Source organism: Xiphias gladius, chromosome 24, assembly GCF_016859285.1.
Source record: "Xiphias gladius isolate SHS-SW01 ecotype Sanya breed wild chromosome 24, ASM1685928v1, whole genome shotgun sequence".
NCBI classification, from domain to species: domain Eukaryota; kingdom Metazoa; phylum Chordata; class Actinopteri; order Istiophoriformes; family Xiphiidae; genus Xiphias; species Xiphias gladius.
In genome coordinates this window covers 1799704-1813693 of record NC_053423.1, presented here as the reverse complement: position 1 = coordinate 1813693, position 13990 = coordinate 1799704, and the positions used below count along the sequence as shown (strand labels likewise).

Sequence of the window (13990 nt, the reverse complement as noted above, 5' to 3'; positions counted from 1 at the left end):
AAACAAAGCAGCAGTGTACAAATCTTAGGACCAGCTGCATCCTAGCGTCACCTAGCCTCTATTTTCCATTTGCCCATTGAAAGAGCTATATCTCTCTCTCGCCTCAGCCTTGGCCAGCAAGCTCCAGGAGCTGAGACTTTGGCAGTGTGGTTGGTTCCCAGCACTCTGACTACAATGATCGTTTTCCTTCTGAACAGTTGCTTTATATTCCTAGGGAATGAAAGTGTTCAGAGGAGCTTCAGGTATCCCTGTAGAGGGTTGAGTTGAGGAGATGAGAGCCACTTTGAGGGCTAGATGTCTGAGACCTGTTGAACAAGCCTATTTCATATATGATCATCTTGAGGGAGAGGGTAAAGATTAGATTGGGTTCAGACCCAGAGTGGAAAGGGAGGGCCCCAAGAGGGTTTTTGCTGTACTTCTAGCACTGTATGGTTGTTCTAAGCAGCTCCCAGGTCACTAGCTAATCCAAAATGCGCTAATAGTGTCATATGTCAGAAACCAAGTCATTATGCCAGAGATTGTAAGAATGAACTATTCAAGTCACAGGGTCAGCAGTTTAGGGTCCTGCAGATCACAGCAGCAACCTCTGCCATCCAGTAAGCGGGAAAATACTACCCCCTGATGTGAGGAGCCAATCATCAGGAGAAGTCATAGACCCAGTAGTACACAGATCAGCTTTTCATACCCCCTTTTTAGTCAATATGGGTCTGGGCTCTTTGTCCTCTCCATGCAGTGTAGCAAGCCCCTCCCATGTTGCAGCAGGCCTAACAGCATTGCCCCCATGCTCAGCTCAGAGCCCCTAGCACAAATACAGAGCTGGTCCCGGTGAGTGGTAGGCTTCTGATTATGATACCTGACAGTAAAAATAAGTGGGTGACAGCTACGTGTTCTTTTCGTTTTAGTGAGCCCTCAGATGCTGGCTTGATTGAGCCCCTTGACAATGGTTGGTTCCTTGTTGAGTGTGTGCTGATGTTCCTGGCGATGGTCACTGACTAGAGGTATGGTGTATGTGCTGGTGGTAAATGAAGGCTACACAGATGTCCTTTTTTACCTGCGCTACCCCATAGGACTTCTGAGCAATGCACAGATTTTCAGCTTGTCAGATGGTGTTTCCATGGTAGCACAGGAAACAGGAAGTGTCACAGCTTCCTTTTCCTCCCAGGGTGCACAGGTTAACAAATTAAGGCTGCGGATTTTTCCACCCTCTCTGACCCAGACCAAAGAAAGTTTAGGTCCATGCTGCATCAACGCAAGGCAGTTTTGTGGCTTGCCACACATCATTTTCAGATATTTGTCAGCTGCACAATCATGCTGCCAATCTCCTGTTCTACCACATCCCAAACAGGTTCTTCTGGATTTTGATCCAGTGACTCCGAAGGCCACTGAAGTACACTGAACTCATTGTCATGTAATGAAACCAGTCTGAAACGACTTTGGCTTTGTGACATGGTGCATTATCAAGATGGGAGTAGGCATTTGAAGATGGTAAGCTGTGGCCATAAAGGAAAGTACATGATCGGCAACAATACTATGATAGGCTGTGGCATTCAAATAATGATTGATTGGTATTAAGGGGCCCAAAGTGTGCCAGAAAAACATACAACACCACAAGCGGCACGGACTGTTGACAAAAGAAAGGTTGGGACCATGGATTCATGCTGTTGACTCCAAATTCTGACCCTACCATCTGTGTGCTTCAGCAGAAATCCAGATTCATCAGGCTGAGCTATGTTTTTCCAGTACCCACTGCAGCCTCAGATTTTTGTTCTGGGCTGACAAGAGTGGAACCCAACGTGCAGTTGGACGTGTTGTGCATTCTGAGATGCTTGTCTGCTCACCACAGTTGTAAATATTGGTTATCTGAGTTACCAACATGTTCTCACTCCCAAGTCGTCATATACAGAGGCTTGGTCAGAACCGCATGGCATCAGTTTTGAATGCATGTTGTTGAATGCAATGTTACTTCCAGAATGTTTATTGAAATCAAGGTACATTAGTTACTACAGTAGACTTGTGTAATTTCTCAGAAAATTACATTTTTTTCTTTGGTTTTTCCACTTATCATATCATATCATAAACCACATTGCCCTCAGGGGTCAGCATAGAAAGGATGTTAAAGGATTTGACTGAGCTTGGACAAACTTCCTTTTTTTCCAATTTTATTTGATAGGAGTAACTTAAAATAACAGGGAAAGTTTTGGACTTTCACTCTTACATAGTACTTTAATCAAAGCTTTAGAAGTGTTCTGTACCTAATAAAACAGTAGACTATAGAAAATCCATGGGACGACAGGGAAGAGAGCAAAAATCAAGCTTTGGGTGGCTTGTTGGCTCGATAGATATGCTGAGGGCTGAGCACAGTGTCAGTGCCTGTTGACCTTTACTCAGTGGAAATTTTGGTAGAACTCTTCGCTCTGCAATAGGTAGAGGAGAGTAATCTTGTTGCCATGACTCTGTTTCAGTTTTCAAGAGCCTGAATTCCTTTAATTCCAATCATCAAGATGTATTGTTCTACTCAATTCTTTGCAGATGTATATTTCAGCCAGGTCCCGTTCATCAAGCTTTTTTTCCCCACCCAAGGAAGGCAAAGAGCCGCCCCTACCCTGCCTCTGATTGGCTAAAACTTGTTGCATTCAATGGTTGGATTAGTTAGGTTTAGACATGCAAATGATGATTGGTTAGAGTTTGTGTAAGACTATCAAGGTAAGCCAATCAGAGGCAGGGTATGGGGCACGTCTTCGCCCACCACTGGTGGGGAAAAAAAAAATGCTTATGTAGACCATTTGTTTTGGTTACTGATCATGTAGGGCTAACGGGAAATGATGAAATGGACAGACTAGAAAAATTTCAGCAGATAGGCTAGTTATTTAGAAAACCACACGAAGTAAATCAGAAGTCAAGCAAATAATTATGGTAAGAGATCAGGGTAAGATTTTATATCATTTTTTCAACAAAGGTAGATCTATGAGAAATACAATACAATACAACTGATAATACATCTAAGGTAACAGGAAAATATTCAAAGTTCAAAGTTTTCATGGTTGTATACTTTCATTCAAAGTATTCATGGTTGTAAACACAAATGTGTTCACTGACGTGAACACTGACATGTTGAGTAGTCTGTTGTGCATTTAATCATGGACTCTAAACATTTTATTTATTTATTTCATATTGGCCTTAAAGTAATAAAACTTAAAGACCCCTTTTAAACATGTTTTTAGGACCGTTAGGAGTACTCTGATTAAAATAATTTGTCTCTGACTTGGTTTTTCTATAAAAAAGTTCAATTGTCTCCTTAATAACTCTAAAAATTGCATCTACTCTTTCTCTCTCCTTTAAAAAATCCAGAATCTATGAACATGCAAATATTGTTCATTTCAAATGTTTAATTACTAGACTGAACACTTCTACTTCAATGAAAAGTAAACTCTCAGTGTATGTGTGCTGGGGGCTTACATTTTCACATCACGCTGGTGTAAGCTGCTTACTGTACACAAGTTGACTTCCAAACTAGTTGTGATGTCACAAAATCTTGCTGGTACTGTATGTCCATGTGTTAAACTGAGTTTTTAAGGTGAGCACAGAGAAACTTTCCCCCTCAGCAGATGATTGTGAAAACAAAGTCTTACTTACATCACTCTGCATAGTGAAGCTTCGACAACCAAGTAAAGTAACAATAAGCAAAACATTTTTTTAGTGGAGGGGGACTATATTCAATACTATACTATATTTGTATATACATACTGTATTCAATCAAACAGCTCATTAAAAAATGGATTATACACTCACTGTAATGTGTCACATTCGGTTGAACGTGTACTCTGTAAGATTGTGTCTATGGTGAGAAACGAAGGGAAACATTTTCATGGGACGGAATCATCGAAAATACATAGATACTTATTTAACTACTCAGAAGAAAAATGTTTAGCAGAGAGAGTATAATTTTAGTTTTTTTTCTGCCGTGCTACTGCCCCAGTGCAGTAGGTGGCGGTAATGCGATTGTTATTTCGTATAGCACTCTGAAGAAGAAGGTGAATTTCCGGGATAAACAAGGGCACCTTTTTAAATAACTCTCCTTGTGCATGTTAGTTCCTGTCTATAGCTTTATGTCTGTTGCTGTTTTTGAGTTATAGGACATCCGTTATAATTTTAAACGTACACTGTGTTATAGTATTATTACTTAATGGCAGCTTCTGCTCATGTCTCCAGAGTCCGCTCATTGTACAAGAGGATTCTGGTCATGCACCGGTTCCTCCCGATAGATTTAAGAGCCCTCGGTGACCAGTATGTGAAAGACGAGTTCAGAAGACACAAACGTTCATCACCAGAGGAGGTGAAGAGCTTCATGACAGAGTGGGAGGTAAACAAGTTCACACTCAAACGGCGCACTAAACAAATCCCACTGAAAAAACTGTAAAAATAATAAAGTAATTTATTAAGGCACGTACACCTGCCACTACTGACGGCTTCACTGATCCAAAATTTTATCCACTTTACAAGAAAACTACTAATGGCCATTTCTCGTAGAAAGTACAGCTTCATTAGCTATTACTGGAGCGTCGTTATTCTGTTTACTACAAATACAAAATCTGGGCTGGGATTATATGAATTGCTGTTTTGTGGATTTTATTAGTATTATAACGATTACAGGGAAATTGTTAGGAAATTATTAGAAAGTTACAGACCTGTAAAATAAAGCATTCCCAACATAAAGGTCTACATGCTGTCAGGAATAAAATGTATGTGGAGAAATACTTCTTTGTTAGGCCTAAACATAGTCATTATTTAAATATAGTGGCTCTAGTTTCATTGTGGATTTGAATGAGAATCGTCCACTAACTGCTGGGGCATCAGCAGTCTGTCTTGCAGATACAATTCCTGGGAAATGCGCTGTGTGCGTGTACGACCAAAAGTGGTGGATAGGCTAAATTTGTGCAACATCGGAGGAGGAACAAGATGTATTAAAGCTGCAAGCAGCGTTGAACGGGCCCTTGCAATTTGGACCCGTTGGGCGAGTGGTTTACACAGTGTTAATAGTGGTTGTATGACATGGCTCTGAATTGGCATGATTGTTGGATAGAAAAACCAGTAAGTTAAACATAACATATATATATATATATATATAAGCGATAAATCAAGAATGACAGTGTTTCAATAATAGCCGTATTTCCTGAGTTGCTTTGATGTGCAACAACAGAGTAGTGTCTGTGTGTACTGCTCTGCTTCCTCTCACCATGAAAGCGATAAAGCAAGGTATTTGAACAAAATATGGCCTTATTTTGCTTACAGAGACGACAGTCAGGGCAAGCCCACGGACACCACAAAGCCTGTCTCCAAAAGATGTTTTAAACCCACGCAATCCAAGGAGGCAACCTTTCCACTTTTCCAACTTTTCTAACTTGGAGCATCTTGCCGACAGATATGCCGACCTATTTAAAGAATTCATAGAGCGACACGTTAGAGAATGTGTTAGATAACAGAGTGCCCATGCCCTGAAATATAAGTCAAACAAATGTGATTTATTTTGTGACAACCAATCTTTTTTTCATCCTTCAGTTTGAAAGTTTGAAAAGGCATTTAAGGGCAGTGATAACTGTTTAATTTGGTTTTATTTTTTTTTCTAACTTATCAATGTGGCAAACATCTTTTTATGCAAACAGAGCGTTCATACCGGTAACGTTAACTTTACCATAACTTGCAAGTTGCTAAAAAATCAGGCATTCACAAGTATGCAGATCGACAACGCCAGTTGTAAAAGATCAATTTATACTCAGTCAGTACTGTTAATGGTAATCATGGCATGAACATTTTTGTCAGTAATTATGTATATTACTAGAAAATGTGCTCAGTAGAGCGCAAACCTCTGCCAAGGAGGTGTATTGAGTCTTATTAAATGCTGTTTAATACTGTATGTGATACCTGGTTTCAAATATAAAGTTGACTATCAAAGAAATCACATAAACTCAAGTACAGGGGACATCAGAATACTGGATACCATGTAAAAGCTTTAATAATACTGCGACTTTGATCTAATTATTTACAATAATCCAATTACTAATGCTATAAATGTACAAATTCATTGTCAAAAACAAACCTACATGTATGAAAAATCATAATAACCACAAAACACTTTTTGTTTTGTGCACATAAACTAAATGGTAAATGGACAGCACTTATATAGCGTTTTTCTAGTCTTATCGACCACGGAAATTGCTTTACAATATATGCCACATTCACATTCAGCTGCCCCAACTGCAGTTTTGTCAAGCATGAAAATAATATACATAAATGACATTAACTTTGAGTTTTGTACTTCAAGGATATGAAGCTCAAACCCAGGATTATTAGCTTGCACACTACAGTTGTGCACTAAAGTAGAGTGGACACAATTGACTCAATACACCTATTTGGTAGAGGTTTGTGCTCTACTGAGCATATTTTCAGTTTTCTGTGTACTCAAATCAGATTCAAAATGACAATTAATTAGAACATTAATGAGAACAACAATAATTATTTCAAGTACTGTGACTCCACCTCCGTTTTCCTGAAGGTTGATGTTTTATATCAGTTTTTAGGATGTTAGTGGAGGTGGTCTTTCTTCCAGAAAAGGTGGCTCACCTCGCTATAAAACACCAAGAAAACCCTGCTGTCTTCACTTAGCATACTTTGGTTTGTCTTGTCATCAGTAATGTTATCTTTGAGGGTGTATGCATTGCCAGTGTAATGTCAGACCATCACCACATGATGGCAGAGCAGCTTCAGTAAACAGTAAGGTAACATTAAGAGATTGATGGAGTTGGATGTCCTTATAATCAGTAATTAGAATTGGTATGTACTACTGTGCAAGGTCACTGTGTAAATGTTGTTACTGCTGTTATAATTTTTATTGTTAGACAAGAGGTAAAAAGTCTAGCGGTGACACATCAAGTTTTAACCTGAAAAGAACTAGTTGGTATCCTCAAACTCTCAGAGAAAGGTTTGTGGGAAAGTGAAACTCTGTTTTCACCCTAAGGTAAAGGTCAGTCAGATCTCTGGAAATAAACTTAAAACAAAGCCTTAAGTTTCTCCAAGACCCACCTGTCCTGGTATGTAGTGATAACCCATACTGGGGCTCCTCACTGATCACATGGGTGTCAGCATAGTGACTTTAAAATGGGGAGAGGATTGAGCCTACTGCTGACTCTGATGTACAGTAAATGCTTGTCTTTGACCAGCAGGTGCTGGTTTTTCATATTTAATATAATGCTTAATATGTATTTAATTGTAAATGGTAATACATAAATAGATGGCCATTGTATAAAAAGACAGAACTAATATTGATACATTCCTAGCCTAAAATCACTACTCAGTTCAGGGATGGTTTTCAGTAACCATCCGCTTAATACCAAGATTTATTAAGCATCAATGCTAATCAAACCGTTTGTCACTTTTCTTTTCACTCACCAAAGAGCAATTGAAAATATATAGATAGCAGCTGTGAGTTGGAGTTTTTTTATCTTGCAAATGTTTGACAGTACTAATAAGATATAAGACAGTAACATTCAGTAAGTGATTTGAAAAGATTCAGATTTGACAAGTGGATTAAATACTGGAATTTAATTCTATAAAATGCTATCAAACCCCATGCTTAATTCAGTGTTTCTTTTCAGTGCTCTCTGTGACATTGTATAAACGCCTTTGGAAATTCTGTAGATCATTATATGACTCCAACATTATGTGCACATAATAGGTACAGTTAGGTACATAAGTATTTGGACAGTGACACATTTTTCATAATTTTGCCTCTGTACTCGCCCACAACGGATTTGAAAAGAATCCATCAAGATGTTATTTAAGTGTAGACTTTCAGCTTTAATTCAAAGGAGTTTAAGGCCATTTTTATTCATAGTCCCTCATTTTCAGAGGCTCAAATGTAATTGGACAGTTGACTGACAATCAGTTTCTTGGCCAGGAGTGGCCTGTTCCCTCGTTAATTCATGACAAATTATGCAGCTAAAACGTCTGGAGTTGACTATAAGTGTTGAATTTGCATTTGGTAGCTGTTAATGGGAACTCTGACTATGCAGTCCAAAGATGTGTCAATGCAAGTGAAGGAGCCCATCATAAGGCTGAAAAAAAAAAAAAAAAACCTATCAGACAGATGGCAGAAACTTAAGGGGTGGCCAAAACCACTTTTTGGTACATTCTTGAAAAGAAAGAATGCATTGGCGAGCTCAGCAACACCAAAAGCCCTGGAAGACCACAGAAGGCAACTAAAGTCTCCAGGAGGTAGGTTCGTCATTGTCGAAGTCTACAATCATAAGACGTCTTCATGAATGTAAATATCACAAGGTGCAAACCACTGGTAAAACACAAGAACAGAAAGGCCAGTTTAGACTTTGACAGAAAACCTCTAAAAAAGCCTAACCAGTTCTGAAAAAGTTTTTTTTTGGACAGTTGAAACCAAGATTAACTTGTACCAGATCGAAGAGAAGTGTATTGTGAAGGAAAGGAATGGCTCATCACTGAAAGCATACCACATCGTCTGTCAAAAGTGGTGGAGGCAATGTTATGGCATGGGCATGGTTGGCTGCCAATGGAACTGGGTCTGTGGTGTTTATTGATGATGTGACTACTGATAGAAGTAGAGGGAGGAATTCGGGAGTTTATAGGGCTATAATACCTGCTCAGATTCAGCTAAATGCTGCAAAACTGACGGACGGTGCTTTATAGTAAAGATGGATAGTGACCCAAAACATTGCAAAAACAACCCAAGAGCTTCTTAAGGCAAAGAAATTGAATATTCTTCCATTACCAAGTAAGTTGTCTGACCTCAACCCAATTAAGCATGCTTTTCACTTACTGAAGACAAAACTGAAGCCAGAAAGACCCACAAACAAGCAGCAACTGAAGGTGGCTGGAGCAAAGGATTGGCAAAGTATCTCAAAGGAGGAAACTCCGCATTTGGTGATGTCCATGGGTTCCAGACTTCAGGTAGTCACTTACTGCAAAGGATTTTCATCCAAGTATTAAATATAATCTGCTAATTTTGTTGGTTTGTCCAAATTACTCAAGCCTCCAAAAATGAGGGACAATGTATAAAAATGTTTGTAATTCATAAACGGTCAAATATGAAATTTTTGTTAAAACCCTTGAATCGAAGCAGAAAGTCTATACTTAAATCACATCTTGATGGTTAAGTTTCAGATCCATTGTGGTGGTGTACAGATGCAAATTTACAAAAATTGTGTCACTGTCCAAATGCTTATGTACCTAACTGTATGTATAACTTGGTTGACAGCATTCTGACCAACTGTCATTCTGACTGAGCTCCAGACACCTGTGTGGACATGGAAGAAAATTCCAGAGGGACAACCAATTTTAAGCGTCATGTCTGGTTTCTCCAGACATGATGCTTAGGCCAGACAGTTCAATCTTGGTTTTATCAGTTGAGAGAATCTTCAGTTTGAGAATTGTTTAGAATTTTTTTTGCAAACTTTCACAGAGATGAGGCTTCCATCTGGCCACTCTGCCATTAAGCTCTGATCGGTGGAGTTCTGCAGTGATGATTGTCCTTCTGGAAGTTTTTTCCATCTCCACACAGGATCTGTGGAGGTCAGCCAGAATGACCATCAGGTTCTTGGTGTTCTGTTACCAAGGCCCTTATCCCTCAATTCCTCAGTTTGGCCAGGCGGCCAGCTCTATGAAGAGTCTTGGTTGTTTCCACTGAAGATTAATGGAGGCCACTGTGCTCTTGGGAACCTTCAATGGAGAATATTTTTTTTGTAGCCTTCCCCAGATATGTGCCCTAACAAAATCCTGTTTCTGATCACTGCAGGCAGTTCCTTCGACCTCGTGGCTTGGATTTTGCTCTGATACCTTATATAGACAGGTGTTTGCCTTTCCAAATCATGTCCAATCAGTTGAATTTACCACAGGTGGACTCCAGTCAAGGTGTAGAAACAATTCAAAGATAATCAAGAGAAATGGGAGGCACCTGAGCTAAATTTCAAGTGTCACAGCAAAGATCTGAATACTTAAGTCAATATATTTCATTTTTTTCCCCTTTTAATATATTTGAAAAAAATTCTAAAATTCTGAATTTGCTTTTTTATCCATTGGGGTATTACATGTAGTTTGATGAGGGAATTAAAAAAAAAAATAGCATAAGGCTGCAACATAACGAAATGTGAAAAATTTGAAGGGGTCTGAATACTTTCTGAATGCAATGTATATACCATGCAGCGAAAACATTAGAACAGTTAACTGGTTTTAATTTTGTGGCTGATTGGTGTATATGCCTGTGTAAGAGTGAATTTAATAAATCACCATACCCTCCGATTTATTTTGCACCTCAGCCAACACTTTTGCATTTTACACTGCTGCACCTACATGAACCAAAATAGCATGTGCGCTTGGAGATGCCCACACAGTCCTTTGCCCCCAGGACCTTCTGCTTTTTGCTTGTCGTTGTGCTAGCACAGGTAAAATAGGGCCCATGTAGAGTATATTGATTAGAAGAAGTAGATCACAGTGATTGTAAAATTTCAGACAGTTATTAATATAATTAATATTAACGTGCTGATGGGGGATCAGTGCTTTTCAACTAATACTGTAGTTCCCAAAAATAATTTTAACCCAAAGAGTGTTCCAGGTCTTTTTTTTTAATTGTCACTATGGGGCAGAGCCAATGCTTTCCAGCACAATTGAACAGTGCTGGGGAGTGGTAAATCACCCATCTGCAGTTAATTTCTGTAATGGAGTAGATGGTGATTGCAGCTGAAATCCTGAGAGGTCTCTTTGTCATTGCAGGAGCCATGAAGCCACCGGGGAGGAGGCAGTCACTTTAATTACACCTCACTATATCGAGTATGCATTGTTTTCAAACCCATCTGTCCATCTGAATTGGTTCCAATCAGAGGACAAGTGGCTCCTTTGGCTGTATTTCAAATTAAAACATTTCAAGGGGAACTTAGTTTGGCTAAAACTATGGAGATGCATTCGTGTCTGGACTGGGTTGTAAATGTCCAGAGAAAAAACAATAAGGTCTCCGTCTAATTGCTGTATCACCTGTCCAAACCAAAACAACAAAAAACCAAAGTTGTCTGTGAAATATTGGTGTAAAAACCACCTTTACTCTTTGAATGGGTGCCTGAGCTGGACTGCTGGCCCAGTGTGGAGAGAAACTCTCATGGCAAGAGATATAATAGATTTTGTTTTAATAGACCCTAGTCCCAGGCCAAGAGAACCCATTTCAACTTTGATCCTGAGCTGAAATAAATGTAATAGGCTGCAGAAATAGATCAAAAATAAAATAAAAAAATTAAAACGTATCTATGATAACCTTATTCCATAAGAAATCCCATATCTTCAGTAGTTTTAGTGCAAGTTCTTGAGGTAAGGATTAATTGGATGTGAATGTATATTAAAGTAGCCTGAAGGGAATTTGAGTGCAATGTATAAAAATATTAGCTTATTTCAGAAATATTGGTATCAGCATCAGTGGTGTAGCTGAGGTAAGCTCTCAGTTTTGTTAAAAATTTGAATTCATGCTCCAAACGATTAGGGGGCAGCATATTACCAGAAAGTTTATGTGTCCACCCTTATCGTAAGAAACAAGGAAATGCAATCTTTGGTCCCTCCTCTTACCCTGTGCCATAGTCGGATTGGCCATCGGGCATACTGGGACAAACCCCGGTGGGCAGCCCACTCATTATCGCCTCTTGAGGTACAGATTGGTATTATGAGACGAGATAGGCTATGGCTAGCCCGTTAGCTTGCTAACTTCAGCTGATATCTCTGCAACACAATACATATACATCTTTGGCATAATCGAGACATTCCATAATGAGCTGCATTTTGCTTTAGCGTTGAAGTGGCCATATCAATAGCTTGAAGCTTAAGTCCCTTGCGCCCTACCAGGTTCAGTGTATGGGCCAAATAGGACACATTAATAGGCCCAAAATGATGACGTATGGCATTCACATCAGCATCCATGGCAACATTTACAACTGCTTCATGGGAGGTTTTGAATTACTTCAACATGCTGACAAGGCCTTCTGCAATATGTTCAGCTTTGTGGGTTACTTTCATCTCCTTAGTACACAGAACATAGTTGTCAAGCTCTCATGAGTCTGAGATACAGTGAGCTGCGACTGTCACATAAGCATGTGTGGCCAACAATCTCCATCCATCAGTGGTCAGAGAGATTATCTTTTTCCTCAGTATAATCTTTCTATTTTGTCATGTAGTGTCATATAACTACAGTATGTGTCTTGAGAATGTGGTGGTTCTTGTCATTAGATTCTGAAAATAAACCTGAAACAATGCCAGTGGGCTCCATATCTTTGCATATAAATCTGAGTAATCATTTTGGCCTTCTTAAAAGCTTCTGGAGAGGGTCCTGAGGATGAGTGTGGCAGAACGTAGGCAGTTAGACTAGGCTGTTTCCGGTGTATACATTAGCTGCCACTTGGGTGGCAAGCTAGCAGGTGAGTCCTCAGATGTGTTGTCATTGTAGAGTCAAGCTGCTATTTTTTACAAAGTTGGCAAACAGTCTCCCAACACACTGATTGGGTGTCCTGATTATCCAGTCAGCACAGCTTTGCTCACTAGTGCCCCTCCATTTTTATTTATTAGCTTAGTTTACTTATAGATCAGTAGGGCAGCAATAGGTTAAGTTTATGGTGAATCTGAAGAGCACCCTCAGCTGAACCACTAGACAAACTATTTTAAACTATTTGAAATGCTCTGTTACGCTGATAGACTATACATTTTAAATTCAAACAGATCATTAAAGAATGACTATTTAATTTCTTTGCACATTTGAACTAAGGTTAAAATTCTGAATAAAAATTGACAACACTATTCTGTGTATGTTGGCTGATAAGTAACAAGAAACTGCAGTACAGAAACACCAAAGATATGTTTTAGGGGGTTGAGAAACGTTGTATAATTAGTTTGCAGAGAACATTAACAAGTGGATTTTTCTACTGAAAAATGTTCTGCTCACTGCATACCTGGTCAAAATTCTTAAAAATAACACCAAATTAAAGGGATTTCTAATGTTTATGTTGTATGTTTATTTAAAAGTAAAAAAAGTCAAATCAGACTTTGTTTATTTAATTAGTTAGAATTTGTTGAATGTTTCTTACTCCAATTAACTGTCACCTGCATGTGGTCATGTAATTAGTTCTGCTTTTTACATGTGGCCTTAGGGAGCTCATCTGATATATTGGCAGATGAGAAGAATGATAACAGTCGCACTTACGGCGATACTACAGTACATTCAGTAGTGGTGTTCAAGTGGTGCTCTGCAGGTGAACTAAACTGACACTAACTGGGCTGGGGAGCTCTCCGTCACAGAGGAATACAATGTCAGGCTTTGGATACACACAGTACTTGTCAGTATTCATTGTTTCATTTCATTGATTAATTGTTGGTTTGATTCTGCACATGGGATATGTTTACAGAAAAAAAAACTATGCAATGCATATCAGTTTTGAACCATAAATTGCACCAGTCACACTGTGTGATGTGTGTAATTCATCTGAAAGTGGAGATGGGGTGGGAAACAAGGTGCTAAATGCTGCTACTATTCCTGTCTGTTTTTAAAGTGGTCTGTGTGCCCCTTCTCCCCCACCCTCCACCCTCACAGCAATACAAGGACACCCTGCAAACTCAGGTACTGGAGTCAGCGGGGGAGCAATTCAGCTCAGTCAAGTTTGGAGCCAACCTGTCAGAGGGGAAATTCAGTGAATTCCAGGACGAACAGATCGGCCAACTGTATGAACTCATGTTGGAGTCCACTAAACCCAACAGACAGTTTGACATCCAGGAGGACAGCAAATGAAGCAGCCAACCACTGAGATGTTTTCCGACAACAAATAATACAAGGTGCTGTGATTCAGACCACTAATATTACCGCTGAGTTCTTCAGATGAAGAGTGCTACTCAAAGGAAGACTAAAGGCTTTTAAAAATCTTTGATTATATTAAAATGCTCTCCAATA

General features: G+C 39.2%; 1 protein-coding gene across 3 annotated transcripts in view; it reads left to right on the top strand.

Moving 5' to 3' along the window:
• sdhaf3 (succinate dehydrogenase complex assembly factor 3) overlaps nt 1-13990 on the top strand; it is a 17271-nt gene extending 3281 nt beyond the window's left edge. Inside the window, exons 1-3 of one of the 3 annotated variants that reach the window (XM_040121554.1) lie at nt 3989-4084; nt 4210-4360; nt 13637-13990. In XM_040121554.1, the coding sequence (XP_039977488.1) occupies nt 4241-4360; nt 13637-13831 (315 nt within the window). In that variant the 5' untranslated portion in view covers nt 3989-4084; nt 4210-4240 and the 3' untranslated portion in view covers nt 13832-13990. The other 2 variants (XM_040121553.1, XM_040121552.1) reach the window with 2 other exon arrangements.